The sequence below is a fragment of the Dipodomys ordii genome, unplaced genomic scaffold, assembly GCF_000151885.1.
Source record: "Dipodomys ordii isolate 6190 unplaced genomic scaffold, Dord_2.0 Scaffold39, whole genome shotgun sequence".
Taxonomy (NCBI): Eukaryota; Metazoa; Chordata; class Mammalia; order Rodentia; family Heteromyidae; genus Dipodomys; species Dipodomys ordii.
The window spans coordinates 6,886,979-6,906,436 of record NW_012267255.1 but is presented as its reverse complement, the minus strand read 5'-3'; the positions used below and the strand labels follow the sequence as shown (position 1 = coordinate 6,906,436).

Below are 19,458 nucleotides of genomic sequence, written 5' to 3'. Positions count from 1 at the left end.
GTTAAAATCCATTATCCTTTAAAATTTGAAGACATTTCACTATTAGATAATAATGTTTATAGAAAGGTTTTCATTCAGATCAGAGAAGCAGTAAGAGGTGTGCAAACTAGTTGGACCCTGAAGTTGGAGTCAAAAGACTCCCAGTGGATTGAAAGGAGTTAGGCCTGATTAGTGCAAGGGAGTGACCATCAAATGAAACTGAAACGACTTCATGTTTTTAAAATGAATTCCTTGTATTTACTGCTGTTATTAACACAGCAGTTATCAATATGCTTTATGGTATTCTGTTCACTAGTAGTAGAAGTGCTCTGTAACACGTGATGATATTTGTAACATCACTGCTAAAGTCAGAAAGCAGAAAGACTTCATAACATTATCTGTCAAAGTAATACTACATACCAGATTACAACTCTGGGAAATTTCAGATGGTATGACTGAATTATGAGCTCTAAAGAAACAATACAATGGTTTCAAAAAAGAATTTAATCTTCAGACCATAGGGTGACTTTGAAGGTTAGAACTTTAGAACTTAAAATCCTTTTTAGGTACTTTGAAGTGATAGAGTTGTATTATGTTTCAGAATGACAAGTTCTAATTTGAATCTTGCTTACCTGGTTACTCTGGTGTAAGTAGAAATGCTCCTTTATCTTTTTTCCTGTCCAGTTTTGATTCCATTAAGGTTCATATTTGTGGAAAAATGAAGTAGTACAGTCAAGAGTTCTTGACCACATTCTGACAGTGAAACACTGGCTAACTTGGGCCGAAAATGATATCAGAGAGAAGGCTATTTTAGGGTGCTTGCTTTTACATCTTGATCAGGGGGTGATTTCACATGTGATTATGTATCATGCTACATAGTTAAGATCTGTGACTTTTAAAAATAATGCCTCAGGGGGCTGGGAAGTTGGCTCAGTGGTAGAGCGCTTGCCTTGTATGCCTGAGGCCCTGGGTTCGATTCCTCAGCACCACATAAGCAAAAAGAAAAAAGCCGGAAGTGGCCCTGTGGCTCAAGTGGTAGAGCACTAGCCTTGAGCTGAAGAGCTGAGGGACAGCGCCCAGGCCCAGGATTCAGGCACCATGACTGGCAAAAATAAAATAAAATAAAAAAATACTAAGCCAGGTATGCAAAGTCTTTTTGTTAATGGTTAAAAAAAAGTTATAAAACACTGATGATTACCATAGGACAGAGGAGATGCTGTGGATTCTCTGGTTGAGTGTATATGTATCTGAAAAAGAAATGGAGGCAGCATTTAATAAGTGCCAACCTTGCCAGGTATTCACACTGTATTGGTATGAGTTTGGACAGATGTAATTGGCCCCATTTTCCAGACCAAGTAACAGAGAGGACAGTGCATCTTGCCCAAAGTGATGAACTTTGGACTCAGGTCTACTAGGATCTATAATAGCTCCTTTACTTTTCACTAGTCTGGTTGTAGGCCAGACTAAAGAACTGACAGTAACAGCTGGAATTGACTCACAGTACAGCTGGAAAGGAATGGGCAGTAGGGAGAAGGGGCAGAGCTTTGGGGATCAGAAGGAGGCATACTAGCTAATTCCATTTTTCTTCTTGTTCAGCCTATATTTTAGTAGTAGTGGTTCACTTCCTAGCTTAGTAAACCCCTTGTACATCCAGTCTTGCTTGGTAATTGCTTCTTATTAGACTTGAACCCAGAGCATCAACCCAGCACCATTCTCCTATGATAAACAGCTCTAGCACTTGGGTGCTTGGTAGTCATCAGCTTGCTTTTGAGCATAGCCAACTACTTTTATCCCAGGTAGTCCTGGACTACCTAAAGGCACTTTGACAAGTCTGAGATACCTAATATGTAAGTGAGGCTAGATCTTAACAGGCTCTGGGGACGCCAGCAGCGTCTGGCCACAGGCTGGTGAGATGATGAGATCTGGTAAGACTAAGGTTATAAGGACACAAGGAAAAATGTATTATCCCTTAACAATTAGTACATCAGCAATAGGACAGGCCCTGTGTTTAATTTCTACAGCAAGGATGTTACATTCATTTTGTATTTGTAAATTAGGTAAGATAATAATACGTATTTACTGCTTGCTCTATGGTAGTCACTATACTAAGCTCTTGTCTTAGTAACACCAAGCCAGACACTTAGCCAGTACCCATTGTTGTTAACAAAATCTTGCTATGGTTGAGGCGACAATGTGTTCAGCTGCAGGTAGTGTTCATGGTTCACAGTCACAACACACCTGTTCTCTTATATTCCCCACCACTGCATGAAAGGGTATGGGACTGGATAATGGAACACACTTCTAGAAAACTAGGAGGAATCCCTCACTTCCTTCAGCTCTTCACCCCAGTGTCACCTTCCCTGACCACCCCTAACACATAGCAGGTACAAAATATATTTCTGTGAGAGGACATACAATGGGAAAGCCCTACAGAATGCGCAGCCCAGCAAGCACCAGTGCCCTTGAGTGGGAGGCTGGCTGGCATGTTTGGTGAATAGGAAGCCAGCATGAATGGGCCAGCATGACAGGGAGAATGGATAACAAGACCAGGTGACAAGAGGGAGCCTGGGTACATGAGGATCTTCAGGGCACAGCAAAGCCTTAGGCTCAGACTGAGTGATCCTGGAAGGACTCTATGCAGAAGAATAGCAGCCTCTGATTCTGTTTAAAACAACTAGGTGGGAGCCAGGCATCAAGTGGCTCACATCCTAGCTACTCAGGAGGCGAAGGTCTGAGGATTGTGGTTCAAAAGAGCCTGGACTGGAAAGTCTGTGAGACTTTTACCTCTCCAATCACCAAAAACCTGGACGTGGAACTGTGGATCAATTGATAGTGTGCTATCCTTGAGCACAAAAGCTCAGGGACAGTTCCTAGGCCCTGAGTTCAGGCCCCAGCGTTGGTACCAAATAACCAAGAAACCCAAACAAACTACTAGATGGATGATGTTGAGAGACATTGAAGAGAGAAACATAAAAGCAGAGAGAACAGGAGGTGACTGCAGAACTCCAAGCTATTGATGGTGGTGCCTTGGTCCACAGCCTAGACTGGCAATGAGGGAGGAGAAAGGTGATCAGGTTCTGAATGCCTTAGATGGTATAGCCAAAAGGATTTTCTGACAAATGATATGGATTGTGAGATAAAGAATGAGTGAAGAATGGATTTAAGATCTTTGCCTCCAGCGGATGGGAGCAGGATGGCTGGTAGGAGTGTGAAGGAATACATGTTGGGGACCAAGGCAGATACTCCATGTTGGACATGTGGGAAATGCCTGTTAAACATTCAAGTGAAAAGTCTGGTCAAATGGACACACACACACACACACATCTATATTTTGAAATTATGGGAGAAGTCCAGGTTCGAGATATAGGTAGAACTTAAAGCCATAAGGTATTAGTGTAGAAAAAAGTAACAAAGAAAAAGATTCAATTACAGGGATAACGACAATAATATATCTGGGTATCAGATCTTACATGTAGGTGTTCATTTATCCCTTATATAAATACTGCATGGTCAGGTATAGTGATGTCTGCCTATAATCCCAGCATACCACAGGCAGAAGTATGGGGATCAAGAGTTCAAGGCCAGCCCAGACAACATTAGCAATACCATGTCTCAAAACAAAAACAAAACCAACAACACAAGTGCTTCCATCCTGCTTCGATGCAGAAGAATCTGAAGTTGTTCTCTGGCCTAGTGTACACAGGTGTCTGACTGCAAGCATTTCTTTCTTCCACAAACCTAATTTGCCTTCATCCCTTTTGTCTTCCCTTTTCATTTCTTTTTTTTCCACATAAAGTTTAATGTACACAACATTCTACTCTTTTCATCTTGAACTATTATTGCGGCCTCCTGATAAGATTTCTTTCCAGGGGACTCTTTGAATTAAAATCCATTTCTTTTTTGCTGGTCCTGGAGCTTGAACTCTGGGCCTGGGCACTATCTCTGAGCTTCTTTGGCTCACAGCTAGGGCTCTATTACTTGGCCACAGCCCCATTTTCAGCCTTTTCTGAGTAGTTGCTTGGCGATAAGAGTCTTATGGCCTTTCCTGCTGGAGCTGGTTTTGAACTGTGATCCTGAGATCTCAGCCTCCTGAGTAGCCAGGATTACAGGCATGAGCCACCCAGCTTGTAATCCATTTTTTAAAATCTTCCTACAAATAAAGCTGATTGGGTCACTTTCCTGCTTAGCTTTTCTAGGAATTCTCCATCCACTATAATTCAGCTTCTTTAGTGGGGTTTATGGAAGCTTTCACAATGTATCTCTGTTCTGCAACTCAAGTTTCCTATGTTGTTGCTTCATTTTTGTGCCTAAGTTGCTGCACCTCCCATACTAATATATATATATATATACATATGCATATACACTATATATACTATATATACTATAAATATATATTTTTAATTAATTCTTTCCTAGTATTGAGTTTGAACTCAAGGACTTAGAATTGCTGGGCTTGCTTGCTCATTTGGTGCTTTACCACTGGGGAACACATCCAGCCCCCCTTTTTGTTTGTTATTTTGGAAATGGAGTTTCATGGACTTTATCTACTTGGGCTGACCCTGAACCTTGATCCTCTGGATCTCAGCTTCCTGAGCAGCTAGGATTACAGGTGTGAGCCACTGACACCCATTTGACTGACTTCAAGCAATATTGATTAGAAGATGTGATGGTGGGTACCAGATTCTCTGGCGCATCTCAGAGGAAAGTTTTCTAAATATATATTTTTATTGTAAAGATACTGTACAGAGGGGTTACAGTTACATAAGTAAGGTAATAAGTACATTTTATATTGAACATTGTTACCCCCTCCTTTGTTTTCCCCCTACCATCTCTTCCCTCCTTCCCTTCCCAACTCCTTCCTTCCCCCACCCCAAAGTTGTAAAGTTTGTTTTCAGCAAAGTGTCTTGTACATCTCAGTGTTACAATGGGTCAACCTGCATCCTTGTTTCAGCATTTTCTTGTTTATAAGTCGTCAGATAAAACAATTTCTCTTCTTTATGTAGTTGCTATGAATTTACTATTATATTAATGAATTTACTATTATACTAATGAATTACTATTATATTAATATAATATCAAACATTTTCTGCATCTATCTGGAATCATAATTTCTCTTTTTAGCCAATCACTGGTTTATTTTTTATTTTAATTGTGACTGTTTTTAAATTTTTATTGCTTTTATAAAGGTGATAAACAACTGGTTCATTTTTATTGTTAAATTAACCTTATAGTTGTTAGTCTTTATGTTTTATTCTTTTACAAAATGTTTCTATCTGGCTGGTCACCTGTGATTAAAACAATAATCCTAGCAATTCCAGGAGGCTGAGATCTGAGGGTCACAGATCAAAACCCAGCCCTGGCAGACAACTCTGCTAGATTCTAATATCCAATTAACTACCAAGAAGCCAGAGTGGAACTGTGGCAAAAATGCTCAGTGACCTTGCGTAGGTCCAGAGTTCAAGCCCCAGGACTAACACCAAAGGGAAAAAATAAAAGGCATCTATCTGGATTTGGCTCATTAATACTGTGTTTAGAACAAGGCTCTACAATTTTTGCAGCAGCTCTGGGAAGCACATTTTTTGATAGTTGGCTAAAAGCAACATGATGGTCAGAGTTAAGTTAGATTTACACTTTGGTCTGGGATTAGGGTTTCTGCATGAATGACAAGGACCAGGGTGGAAGAGATGTCAAAATTTCTGTAGTACTGTAGGAAAATGAAATCTTTTTATTAAAACTTTCATATTTGACACAAAATCCAGTACATATTCAGTATAAAACTGAAATATTAGTAGTGAAATAAACAACTACACTTACAAATAAACCTATATATGTTGTTTAATAGTTCACCTTACATGAAAAATAACGAATGAAAAGAGAGAAGATCTATGTAGTATCCCAAATGCCCCATTCAGAAACTTTGTTACACATCCATGTATGACACCTTTTCTGTGACTTTGATTAGGCCGAGATTGATGAGGACTGCCTTTTCCAATTCCAAATAACTCTCATAATCCAATTTCAATTCAGCTTCCATTTGTTCTTTTGACTTCTGATATATTTTCTATGAATAAATAAAGCAAGACATCCTTATAAATCACTGAAATCACTGATAACTGAGATGTGTGTGTGTGTGTGTGTGTGTGTGTGTGTGTGTATGTAGAGAGAAGAGGGGGGCAGAGAGACAGACAGAGAGAGAGAGGGAGAGGTTTGTGAGAGGCCAAGAATGTTAGGAGAGTAGTCTGTTGTACCTGGGAATGGCTATCTCTGATACATCTCACCAAGAGAAAGGAAAGAAAAAAGGGAAGGAGGGACAGAGGGATGGAAGATCCATTCTCTTTCAGTCTTCTTCCCCATAGCTTTGCCTTCCTTCTGTGGCCTGAAGGGTAAGTAACTGACTTGAGGCTGTAGAACTGTTTTGAAGCCCCTCTTTCCTTAGTCCATATAGAAGGGGAACTTGTGGGTTCATAAAGCAATGACTAGTTTCCCTAGCTTTAGTTTTCAGCTGTAATTCTAATTAGAAGGCTTTCTATCTTCTGTGCTGTTTAAGCTGTAATTACTGTTATCCTCTTATTGAGAGATTGTCTGCATCTGGATTGGTTCCATATCTTGGCTATGATAAACAATTCTGCAGTGAACATGGTTGTGCTGGTGGCTTTAGTGTGGCCTTGTTTGTAGTCATTTGGGTAAAGGCCAATGGGATTGCTGGGTCCTAGGGAAGCTCTATGTTTAGTCTTTTGAGGAACCTCCATACTACTTTCCAGAGTGGCTGAACAAGTTTGCACTCCCACTAACAGTATAGTATCATTCTCTTTTGACCACATCCTTGCCATCATCTGTTGTTATTAGATTTCTTGATAATGGTCATTCTGACTGGTGTAAGGTAAAAACTATCAACATGAACTCCAAGACAGGAAACAAGAGGTTCTTATTATGTCCTGTATGTAGTTTGTTCTTTCTTTTTTTTTTCTCTTTTAGTTCTCTGTACTCTTTGTCTTGTATATATGTTTATCTGATCCCTAGAAGGGAAAGGAAACCACAGAAATAACAGGATAAAGGATAAACTAATGCAACAGTTAATACTCATATGCCTCTATGTTGGAAATGAACTTTACAACTTGGGAGGAGGGGAGTAGGGAGGGGTAAACCAGAGAAAATGAGGGATGGGGTAACAGTGTTTAAAAAGAAATGTACTCTTTACCTTACTCATGTAACTATAATCTCCCTGTTCATCACATTTTCAATAAAGATTAGAGAGAGAGAGAGAGAGAAATAGAGATGATCTGCATCCAGATGTGATGTTTGTGAGGGGCTGGGTTATAATTTCCCTGGGGTCTGTAGATGAATGCCTCAACCCCAGCACCTGGAGGGCACTCATAAAGACCAATCTTGATGGAGGGCTGCATAATCCTCCCAGCCTCTGCAGTCACTCTAACAATGAAACCTTGATAGCACTTTCTATGTGCCAGTTACTGGCAAAGTGCTGTAAATATTTCAACTCACTTAATCCCTACCACAATCCTCTGAGGTTCTAAAAGTGATTGTTCTCCTTTCCCCCTTTATATGGAGACATTTTTTATTAATGTTAATTGTTTTTCCTCAGTGACCTTTCTCATGTTCCAAATGCAACAGAGGAGCCCTTTTCAATCCAGTTGTTTATCCATGGTTTGGTTCCAGGGGAAATTATGTAAGTAGCAGCTGTACTTAAAAGAAGGTATTCTGTTCAATGGAAATGACATGAGGACAAGGAGGCAGAAACGTTTTGGAAAGTAAAAAGCATGACATAGTTTTAAGATAGGACTACTATAATTCTCAGTCATCTGAAAAAAGTATTTCAAATACAAATTATATGTTGGGTTATTCACAATTCAACATGCACCCACTGACATAGATAGCTAGGAGCTGTTGCTATGTATGGAATTTAACATCAGTAACAATTGTGGATAAATTCAGGAGTTTCAGCCATAGTTTGTAAGTGTGGCAAACAAAGCCTCCTAACCCCCAAACCCAAAAATCAAGACAAATTGTTTGTAGCAGTGTGACACAATGAAAAGTTAATTGAACAATGCTTTTGAAAAGAATCTTCTTGCTTTTACTGCAAGAAATTAGTATTTCTCAACAAGTTATAATGTTAATCTATTTGTGAACATCACATATTACAATATTTCCATACATTGATGCTTTTAATGGAGACCTAGTATCATTGGGGGTGTGTTTGTAGCCCAGAAGGGTTCCATGATGAAACAATGAAGACAGGAGGGTGAAGGAGGGGTGAACAGATGAGAAACAGAAACTTAACTGACATGACCTTAAGTGAGAATGAGAGAACTGAACTCACAGAATATTTAAAGCCCATCTGTAGTGGGTAAGAAAACACAACACCATTTTAGGACATACATATATATCAGCAACAGGGCAGAGAGAAAGGGAAGGTTGTGGGCTTTAGAGGTTTAGAGTTAAAAGCTCATGCATCCTATCCCCAATTCTCCTCTCAACCTCCACAGTGCCAGTACGTTACCTCCTAGTAAGACTCCTCTCTCTGACCCAGTGAACATTACACTTATGGTAGCTTCCATCAGATGATAGTTGACTGTCAGGTTTTCTACCTTTGCAATTGGCATCGATGGTAGCTCCTAAAGCTCGGCCAAGATTGGAGCATTATTATGGGTCTCATAGCTTCTAGGTGGCAGAGTAGGGCTCTGACCCCCAGAGTATTAGTCTATTAGTATTGCCTGCATGAATGCATTATTCACTAGCTATAAAAATTCTATAGAATGACACATTGAACTTTTGAATTACTGTAGGCACATTAAAGAACTTTGAAATGACAGCAAATCATTGAAACTTGAGCAGGATTGAATCTCAGTGAACGGGTAGTTCTCACAGTTGGTGAGCTAGGAAATCAGATAAATACTCTCTGCACTCTCATAAAAATAGGAGAAAAGCTTGGCATCTGTGGCTCATGCCTGTAATCCTAGCTACTCAGGAGCCTGAGGTCTGACCATCGAAGTTCACAGTCAGCCAGGGGAAGGAAAGTACATGAGATTTTTTTATCTCCAGTTAACACCAGATAGCTAGAAATGGAGCAGTGGCTCAAAAGTGACAGAGCACTAGCCTTGAGCACAAAAGCTCAGGGATAGTGCTTAGGCCTTATATAAAGCCCCAGGATCAGCAATAAAACAACCAAACCAAAACAACCCAGGAGAAGAATGTGTATAGAACCCATAGAATAAGACAGACAGGCCCATTGCCATTGGGGAAGGGGATTGCAAGTTGCTTTGTTGAACTTTTAACTTACAACTTTTTTCTTCTCCATTTCTAGCTCCATTTCTCTCTTTTCTGCCTCACGAATACTTTTGCGTTGCTGCACATATTCCAGATGCTTCAGTTCTCTTTCAAAGTAGTAGTTAACACTTGATAACTGTTAGAAATAGAAGCAGGATGACCCACAGGGATGCCTTCCCATCCATGCCTCCCCGCTCCTCTCCACCATTCTCTCCCTCCCCCCTCCCCCCCCCCCCCCCCCCCATGGGCTTCACAAAGCTCTGTTCCAGTCCCTGCTGCTTGTACTTAGGCAGGTCACCATCTTCCCAACCCACGGATTGTTAACTACTGAGCCTCTTTCTAATCATGAGTAGCTTTACCTACTTGAAGTAATTTTTTTTTTCCTTTTGCTGGTCCTGGGGTTTGAACTCAGGGCCTGGACAGTCTCTGAGCTTTTGTTCTCAAGTCTAGTGCTCTACCACTTGAGCCACAGCTCCATATCCAGTTTCTGGTGGTTAATGGAAGATAAAAGTCTTATGGCCTTTCCTGCCTGGGCTGGCTTCAAACTACAATCTTCAGATCTCAGCCTTCTGAGTAGCTAAGTTTACAGGCATGAGCTACTGGCACCTGGCTTACTTGAACTGTGTGTGTGAGTGTGTGTGTGTGTGTGTGTGTGTGTGTGTGTGTGCGTTCGAGTCTCAGATCTGCCTCCTGAATAGCTAGAATTACAGGTTTTAGCCACTGGTACCCAGCTTAAACACACTTCTAAAGGTATTATCTAGATCGTATAAATCCTCAAAGCCAAAAATTACCGACCTCATTGGTAGATGGGTGACTTAATGTCCAAGGAATTTCTAATATATGCAGCGTTCCATAATAATCAGCTATGGCTATAAACTGTTGCTTAGCTGAAAGGTTTTTAAAAAATGAGGAGAAACAGAAAGTCACTTAATAAGTTCAATATGAAATGTGCTTTCTTCTGTCATTGCTGAGATTACAATGCTTTTGGAGTTAGTCCCCAGCACATAACTGGCTCATGGAAACATGTAAGTAGTCATTTTTTCCAGAGGATGAGATGATGGCTAGGATTCTGAGCCTGTAGTGTCCCTGCCATTCAAACCAGGCCCTGCTGGTGTCTGTATGGAAAGTGGCAGGGAGCTCAGCCTCTCTGTGGCTGGGCTTACAGGCTGACCTAGAGGAGAAGCCAGGAGAACACATGGAAAAATTTCCTAAGACACGCCATGAGGCACCGTTCTCCAGAGCAGTCAGAGCTATCGAATACCATGATGCACAGACGGCTGAAACCCACAGCCAGGACCACAGGGTTCTTGAAGCATTTCAAAAGGGAAAATATGCAAAGTGCTTCAGAATTGTAATTTTTTCTCTCGTCCTAGAAGATGATGGATGTTTCCCTATTCTCATTTTCAGAGGGTTCAAACTGCTGGGATCTGGGTTCATAATCCTTATAGGTACAAACAGTGTTTTGTAGCACAGATGGAAAAGAGACATTTTGATGACACATATAACTGGGTAGTCACTAGAATGTGACACTCCAGCAACTCTGAAGACAGAACTTCCACATCTAATATTCCTTTTCTTTTCCTTTTCTTTTTCTTTTTTTTCTTCTCAGTTGTGGGGCTTGAACTGAGGGCCAGGATTTGGTCTCTGAGCATTTCTGCTCAAGGCTAGTGTTCTACCACTTTGAGCCACAGCTCCATTTCCAGTTTTTGAGAGGTTAATTGAAGACAAGACTCTCATGGGGACTTTTCTGCCTGGGTTCACTTTGAACTGTGATCCTGAGATCTCAGCTTCCTAAAGTAGCTAGGATTACAAGTTTGAGCCACCAGTGCCTAGCCATATCTAATGTTTCTGAGACAGAAATGAATAGAATAACAGTTTCAGGCCTGGAAACAAAGAAAAACCTCTTTAATAAAAAGCAGCCCAGCGCCGGTGGCTCACACCTATAATCCTAGCTACACAGGAGGCTGAGATCTGAGGATCGCGGTTCAAAGCAAGCCCTGGCAGGAAAGTCCGTGAGACTCTCATCTCAATAAACCACTAGTAAACCGGAAGTGGTGCTGTGGCTCAAGCGGTAGAGCATTCGCCTTGAGCTGAAGAGCATAGGGACAGCGCCCAAGCCCAGAGTTCAAGCCCCATGACCGAAAGAAAAAGCAGAAAAGTTTGGGTTGACAATGGAGGTACAATTTGGTAAAATACAAAAATTGAGACAAAGGAAATGAATGCCTTTTCCATCACATCTGTGAATGAATGCTTGCACTGTCATGCATTGCTTTCTCTCCTCCTTAATCTAGATTAAAATTTAGAGAGCTATAGAATTCCAGAGAACCGTTTGATCTCATGGGAAGAATTGCTTGATATGCCCCTGAGGGAACTACAAAATGATAGAATATTGGAAAAAAGCTCACTTACAATGAAAAGTTACGAAAATAAAAACGATTCTCTATGGAAAAGAAACAGCGAAAATTTTGGTGTCATTCTATGTGACTTGGAGATGATAAAAAGGATGTTTCCAGTGTGTGATTCAAGATCATGCCCCTGAAATAATTGTCGACAAGTCAAAAAGGAGAGAAGCTCAGGGCATAGCCAAGATTTGAAAGCAAGGGCGAAGAGGAAAGCAGAAGAATAGAAGGGGAAGAAAGAAGGACAAGGAAGGGGAAGGGAAAGGGGAAAGGAAAAAAAGAAAAAGGAAAAGAAGGGAAAGGAAAGAAAAGGGTGGGGGCAAACACAAACCTCTCAGCAAAAACATTGCCGCCAAGATGTCAAGATGTTCACCAGTTACCCAAAATGATATAGTTCATTTGATTAGAATGAACATACCAGAATAGGTCCAGGGTTTGATGCAGGTGATCATCGTTAAGCAAATACTTTGTGTCTGGGCTGGTTCATGGGTTTTCTCAAGTAGGTCCCAGATATCGATATTTCCATCTTCTCGGCCAATATAGAAAACTCCGGGCCTTGTCAGAGACCAGTGTCCTGAGGTGTACCTTTTTGGTGCACAGCATGACTGAAGGAGGGGTCCAGTCTTTAAACAGAAATATAAAAAAGAGAAAAACTGAAAGCTTTTTGTTATTACCTGAAACTCTTGATGATTTTCTCCAAGTATAACTCAGATGGCCATGATTATTTAACAAATTTATCCCTCTAGAAAATCTTATTTCTTTCTGTTGTGGGGTATAAATCAATCAATCAATCAATCAATCAATCTCTCTATCTATCTATCTACTTATCTATCTATCTATCATGCCAGTAGTGGAATATGAAGTTAGGGCCTTTGTATTCTTGCTTGACTTCTTCTCTCAAAGTTGACACTACCACTTAAGCTACACCTACACATCTGTGTTACAGGAATTTTTTGGTTTTTTGGTTAGTCATGGGGCTTGAACTCTGGGCCTGGGCACTGTCCCTCAGCTCTTCAGCTCAAGGCTATAGTGCTCTACCACTTGAGCCACTGAGCCACTTCTGGCTTTTTCTGTTTATGTGGTGCTAAGGAATCGAACCCAGGGCCTTATGCATGTGAGGCAAGCACTCTACCACTGAGCCACCTTCCCAGCCCCTGTTACAGAGTTTTTATATAAGGAAAATTCTTTTACATACAAGAAGATTATAAGGCAATTTCACTTATACTTTTCCTTTGCTTTCGGATATTGGTTTCCCATGGAAATATCTATGGTTACCAATAAAGCTAAAGAAGTTTGTCAATTCCATCTATGAGCTATGTGTTACAAATCAACAGCAATTCTCAATACATAACTTCAAATGGGTGTATCTGATGGTTTATAAATGTATCTACCATGGGACAGTTTGTTAATTTGGGGAAGTTGGAGTTTGCTTTCTACGCAGTGTGGTTTCATCTAACTCCCTTCCCCCCCCCCCCCGGGGGGGGGACGGTGGTCAAGTGTCTGCTTATATCTGTAGCAACTTATCTAAACCATGGAGCTGGGTCTCTCCCCCTCCCACCCCCACCCCCGGCCCCTGACCCACAGCCCATCAGAAAGATGGAAACTTCCATGTGGTAGGGAAGAGTTGTAGACTCCTGAGAGGTGCCAGTCAGACTTTCTGGCTACTTCCCCTAGCTCCTACAGTTTCTACCAGGAACCAGGTTCTGGGCTACCGCATAGACTTTGGACACATTTGCCTGAGTTTATTTTTTGTTTGCCTAACTACAAAGCTTGCTCCTCACAAAAAAAGAAAGAAAGAAACAGACAAAAAAAAAAAGAACATAGAGAAGTACATTGATAGTCTATTTCTTGATGGGTATGTAGTTTTCCAATTTTACATGACAAATTTGTTCTAATATTCACATACATAATTTTTTTTTTTGCCAGTCTTGGGGCTTAAACTCAGGGTCTGGGTGCTGTCCCTGAGCATTTGTGTTCAAGGCTAATAATTCTCAGCTGCTTTGAGCCACAGTGCCATATCCAGTGTTTTGGTAGTTAATTGGAGATGGCATTGAACCACATTCCTCAGTTCTCAGCCTCCTGAGTAGCTAGGATTACAAGTGTGAGCCACTAACACCTGGCCAATTCTTTCTTGTTTAAAAAAAAATCAGAGGGACACCAGTGGCTCATGCCTGTAATCCTAGCTACCTAGGAGTCTGAGATCTGAGGATCCCAGTTCAAAGCCAGCCTGGGCAGGAAAGTCCATGAGAGTCTCATCTCCAATAAACTACTCAAAAAAGCTGGAAGAGATGCTGTGGCTCGAGTGGTAGAGTGCTAGTGTTCAGCACAGAGAGGCTCAGAGACAGACTCCAGACCCTGAGTTCAAGCCCCAGTACCAGAAAAAAAAATTCAGAATAAGAGCTATAGAGAGGCATATTTAAGGCAATAATTATGTATATTCCAGCTGTCAAACACACACGTGCACACACTTTAGCTTTTGACAATCTTAAATTTCTCACCAAAAGGACATAGCAATTTATACAGCTACCAAAAGCACTGTTATTCCCACGTCATTGCTTCACTGAGGTTTTATCATTCTTTCTGGTTTTTTTTTTTTTTTTTTGGCACTTTGGCTTCTATCTGCCTGGACCTAGGCCCTCTCCTAACCCTAACTGTCTCGTAGTCCTAAATAAACTCTTCCTCCTATCTCCCTTTTCCCATGTACACCTCCTCCCAGCTATGATCTGCCTTGTGAGGAGGCCTCTCATTTCTTCTTTTTAAGTCTGTCAGCATGTTCCCAGTGCCAAAGAAAAGATGACAGAGCCAATGTTTCCCCTTGGGATTGCATCTAGTAGTCAGAATCCCATCTTGTATTTTAAAGGGAGCAGAAAAAAAACACCCCACAAGTCAAGTCAACTGCCCACAATATTTATAAGAAAAGACTATGGTTTTTAGAAAACAAGGGACTTGTTATATTATTTACTTCCCTTAGGAAAGAAAAGCAAGTGATTGTATTTTCAAAAGGCTTACACAGTAGTTCTGCTGACAAGCTGGAGCCTAGACCATCTGTTCTAATTTCTCTTAAAAAAAAAAAAATACCTGATGGCACTGTTACATTAGAACAGCCATTGTTCTTATAGTCTTTCTCAATAACAAAGGACCACACACCCACTCCTTTAACTTGCAGTAAACTTACCATAATATCTTCTTTCCAGATGGCCAAATTCCACCCTCCGATGGTGAGGATAATGTCATTGTAGAAAGGTGATCTTTGAACAGTATGGACAGCTCCGTCATGAATGGCATACAGGTTCACTGGCTTCTTTGCTGTTGGAAGGGCCACGCTGGGGTGAATCAGTCTGTCAAGGGATGGCTCTCTTTCTTTATATGGGAAATCCAAGGTCACTTTTCAGGATTGGGATTGGAGGCCAGCTCACGTAAAGAATAAAAAAGCTTGTGCAATCCTTTCTCAACTAACACCTGTTTTTACCTGCAGTCCTAGCTTCATGGGAAGCACGGATGAGAGGGCTATAGTCCGGGATGGCTGAGACATAAATGTGAAAAATAGCGAAAGCAAACAGTTCTGGGAACACGGCTCAAGCATTAGCATGCCTGCCTACCAAATACAAGGCCCTGAGTTTGAACTCCAGTATTGAAATAAGAAAAAAAAAAAAAAAGGTTAAGATTGTTAAGTTTCATGTGCCTCTATGTAGCACTGTGAAGAGTTTTTGTTTTTAAAGCCTCTAAGGTAAAGAAAAATACATTTTAAAAGTTTAGCTCTTCTGGATTAATAAAAGGTTAATTTTCCTTCAATCAGTTCCTTGCCCGGAAGAGAGCATAGAAATATATACTTTTAAGACTTTCTTCAGTGATCTTGAAGATTCCTGGTAAGGCACAAGGTTGCCCAGAAACCGGCAGCTCTCTCCTTGCTGCTGCTCTTGTCACTAGTTATCATATAAATGGAAAAAAATTCATCTTGCTTGTGATTCCCCTCCCATCCCCCCCACCCCGCCGCTGCCACATGAAAGCAGTTTAAGAAGCTGTGTGTAGGAGGAGAGGAGATGGAGCCTCATGAAAATTTCAAGAGACCAAGAGGACCAACCAAAACCATGTTATCAAGTGCTCAGCTCATGTCCCAAAGGTGTTAGAAAGACAAATACCATGTAATATAGTGTCTAGCATAAGATAACCATGGATTATGGAATAAATGGCTATTTAAGCAAACATAAAAGAAGTTAACTGTAATTCATTATACCCAGTATCTAATTGTGAGTTCAACTTTAAGTCATAGAAATGGAAAATGGTAAATGAGTCTCAATTCTGTGCATCCATGACCCTCCTTGGGGTCATAGTTCTCTTTTGATGTTGCCTTTGACTTTGTAGCCAGGGGATATAATAGAAAAAAAAAAAACAGAAGTGTGTTTGCTTCCAGATTAAAATGGCTATCCTGCAGGTATGACTGACAAACTGTCTCACATTAAGGGCAAATTTTAGTCTCTGAAGCCAGCTCAGTCAAGTGAAGAAGCCAGCCCCCACAGCTGTCTTTGTAAGGCTGTGGCTCTGGCCAAAGATTCCTGCAGGCCACTCATTCTCCATTCATCCAATAACTTCCAGCCTGGCCAGGTCCCTTCTGCAAACAAACTGGTGCATGCTACCACATAGTAGTGTTCTGCTTTGGGGCATGCTTACAGCCTTGACTGGCTGGTAGTTCATGAAGCTACTGCTTCCTTTGCATATTGTTATTCTGAACTTCAAACTGTAGTTAAATTAAATGTATTTTCATACCATGGTAAAAAATGAAGCTTTAAAGTAAGTAGTTTCAACTGTTATGAACCCCAAGGCTCTGAGCCTATTAAAGACAAGGAGCTTTGTTTATTGGGCTCCTGTTCTCCTGGGTGTGACCCTATACCTATGCTCAAGTGCCCAGAGTCCAGATCCAGGGAGCAAACTTGTCAGTTATTTTACAAGAAATTACAAGTGTCTCATTGATTTCAACATCAGAAAAGTTAGTACTCATCAAATTTTGGTGTGAAATTATATTAGCAGACTAATAACCTTTGTGGGTTTTTATTTGTGAGATTTTTATATGTATTTATAGGAAGCTCAAGGTGACAACCATGCTGTTCAGTAAAAGACTTCACTTTTTTTTTTCCAGTCGTGTGGCTTGAACTCAGGGGCTGGGCACTGACTCAGAGCTTTTATTTTTCTCTCAAAGCTAGTGTTCTACCACTTTGATCCATAGCACCACTTCCAGTTTTCTGGTGGTTAATTGGAGATGAGAATCTCACCAGACTCTCCTTCATGGGCTGGCTTTGAACCACAATCCCCAGATCTCTGCCTCATGAGTAGCTAGGATTTTAGGCATAAGCCACCAGTATCTGGCAGAACATTTTATTAACAATACTTACATACTTAATTCACAAGACTTACATATCAATCGACCAGTATCAGGATCTCTTTCCAATCTCCAGTCTGTATACATCACTTCACCTTCCTGGAAATATTAGTTTTCAAGTGAATACAATGACAACTTCAGAGATGAAAGCTCTCATGTCTTTTCTCTGAGACTTATTGCAACAAAACAATATAAAGCAACAGGTCAATTTAATCACATGACAATCTAATATAACAGGAGGAGAAAAGTCTCAGAAACATTACTTGATTTTATAATGAATAAAAAAGTGAGTGATGAGGAGTACATGGCTGGCTGGGGAGATAGGCCACGGTTTGGCAAGGGCCCCAGTTATGGCTTTTCCAAGTGCTGATGAACCAGAGGGACCTGCTTCATCTCATTCAGAGGTGTGTTTGCACCATGGAACGAAAGTCAGGACTTTATCGATTAAGACTGTAGGATCAGAGGAAGCCTGAGAACACTTGTGTACTGAGATAGTAATTACCTTTTAAAGCTGAGAACAGGAAAGATAAAACTTAATCTCAAGTAAACATGTGCTATTATATAGTCTATTTCTGCCTTATGATCATTTCAAGGCAAGAGGAAGCAGAAAGATCTGGTGTAAAGCAACAGAAGAAAGTCAGGCAAAAGGGTTAGAGACGGAACTGTTAGCCGGGAAGGATCCTAACAGGGCCCACTGAGCCACAGAGGCGGGAGAGGAAGCAGCCCCACACTCCCATCGTAATAAAGAGAACACGGACGGTTAAAGGGCTGACTCAAAGTCACTCAGCAGCAGAGTCCAATTCTCTCTACCGCCTCCCATCCCCCTCTTTACCCCCACTGGTCGATAAGAGAAAAACATGATTCTGATGGTCTCAGATCCATCTGATGGTCTCCTTTCGGTGAACCTTAGAGAGGGAGATAAGAAAACACTGATTCATGAACAGTGAAGGATGAGCTCAGTGGTGGTGCCACCAGTTAGGGAAGAGAGAGAATAAAGGAGTGGTTCCAGTCAAGATAATAGAAAGTTCTGGTGCCGGATGATAATACCTGCATAACAATAAGCATGTACTTTATTCCCCAGAGTGGTGTACTTATACATAATACTTTTATGCCTGGGCATTGGTGGTTCATACCTGCAACCCTACTACTCAGGAGGCTGAGATATGAGGAGTGTATGTAGTTTGAAGCCCATCCAGGTAGAAAACACTGTCAGTCTCTTATCTCCAATTAACCAGAAACAAAGCTGGAAACAGAGGTATGGCTCAAGTACCAGCCTTGAGCAAAAAAGCCAAGCAAGGATGAGGCCCTGAGTTCAAGCTCCAGTACTGGCACCAAAAAAGAAAAAAAGGAGGGAAAGGAGAAGTAAAAGGTAGAAGAAGAAAGAAGAAGAAAGAGGAAGAGGAGGAGGAGGAGGAGGAGGAGGACGAGGAGGAGGAGGAAGACGTAGTATTTTATGTGCATTGAAAAATAGTCAAAAAACCTCTTTGTGAAATGCAAGTTGGTAGTGTCCCATTGTTTACTGCATGAAATTCTAATTACCTAGTAGCAAAGGGTCTTCTGTATGGGCTTGTAACTCAGTAATCTAGGCATATCTTGTGCTTTGCACTGGGCTCTTCCATTATCTTTAGACAAATACTTGGACTTTCATAATTCCAAACTGTTGTTAAAGCTATTAGTTGTTCTTGGAACTCTTCTCTCCCTCTGACTTTTCTAGTCTTAGTTCAACTTTGAGTGTCCAGTCAGCACAAGGGTCAATTTTTCCAGCCTCCCACTTCCTGTCCTACCATGCCAGTGTTGCCATTTATCATGCTGTTAAATGTTTTGTTCCTTTACTTGGGAAGATGGTGCCTTGAGGATGAAGGGATCGTGCTGTGTGTCTCTGGTACCAGGGCTGAGCCCTGTGCCTGGGAGGTCTTATGCTCTCCAGAGCAGTGGCATTGATCAAGCTCAGAATAGCAAAGGGAATAAAAATTGCATTTTATGCGATTGAACTAGGACATCTTTCCTGGTGTCTTGGCTAGGAAAAACCCCTTTCTCTATGTGGATGAAGTTCTAAGCCTTATTTTCTTCATCTGTAAAATGGAACAATAATAATATCAACCTCACAGGATTACTTGAGGTAAAATGTGATATGATTGATTTGGGAGATAGAGTGGCATAGACCCTGATACAGAGCAATGTCCACTCATATAAGATGAAAAATGGCCATCATTATCATTATTATATCTAATTGTTATTTGTCTTTCAAATTGAATGAGATTTTACTGTCTTTCTACTAGTTGATATTAGATTAAGGTTGATACTTACCTTAGGTGTTAGTTGATTAGCCTAAAGTTGGTATTCGTCATAGGTATTAGCCTAACCAAACAAAATATCTTTAATATTTAGGATTCTTTCACAGTTAATTTATTTGATAAATACTTT

At 40.8% G+C, this 19,458-nt stretch overlaps 1 protein-coding gene across 1 annotated transcript in view; it reads right to left on the bottom strand.

The window, feature by feature from the left end:
- Positions 1 to 5,823: 5,823 nt before the first annotated feature.
- The window catches only part of Wdr63 (WD repeat domain 63), a 47,848-nt gene continuing 34,213 nt past the window's right edge, over positions 5,824 to 19,458 (bottom strand). The window contains exons 17-22 of the mRNA XM_013018265.1: positions 17,070 to 17,133; positions 14,836 to 14,966; positions 12,079 to 12,283; positions 10,057 to 10,148; positions 9,275 to 9,397; positions 5,824 to 6,040 (exon numbers count right to left, since the gene is read on the bottom strand). Coding sequence (XP_012873719.1) covers positions 5,900 to 6,040; positions 9,275 to 9,397; positions 10,057 to 10,148; positions 12,079 to 12,283; positions 14,836 to 14,966; positions 17,070 to 17,133 — 756 coding nt within the window. The 3' untranslated portion in view covers positions 5,824 to 5,899. The remainder of the gene's footprint in view (positions 6,041 to 9,274; positions 9,398 to 10,056; positions 10,149 to 12,078; positions 12,284 to 14,835; positions 14,967 to 17,069; positions 17,134 to 19,458) is intronic.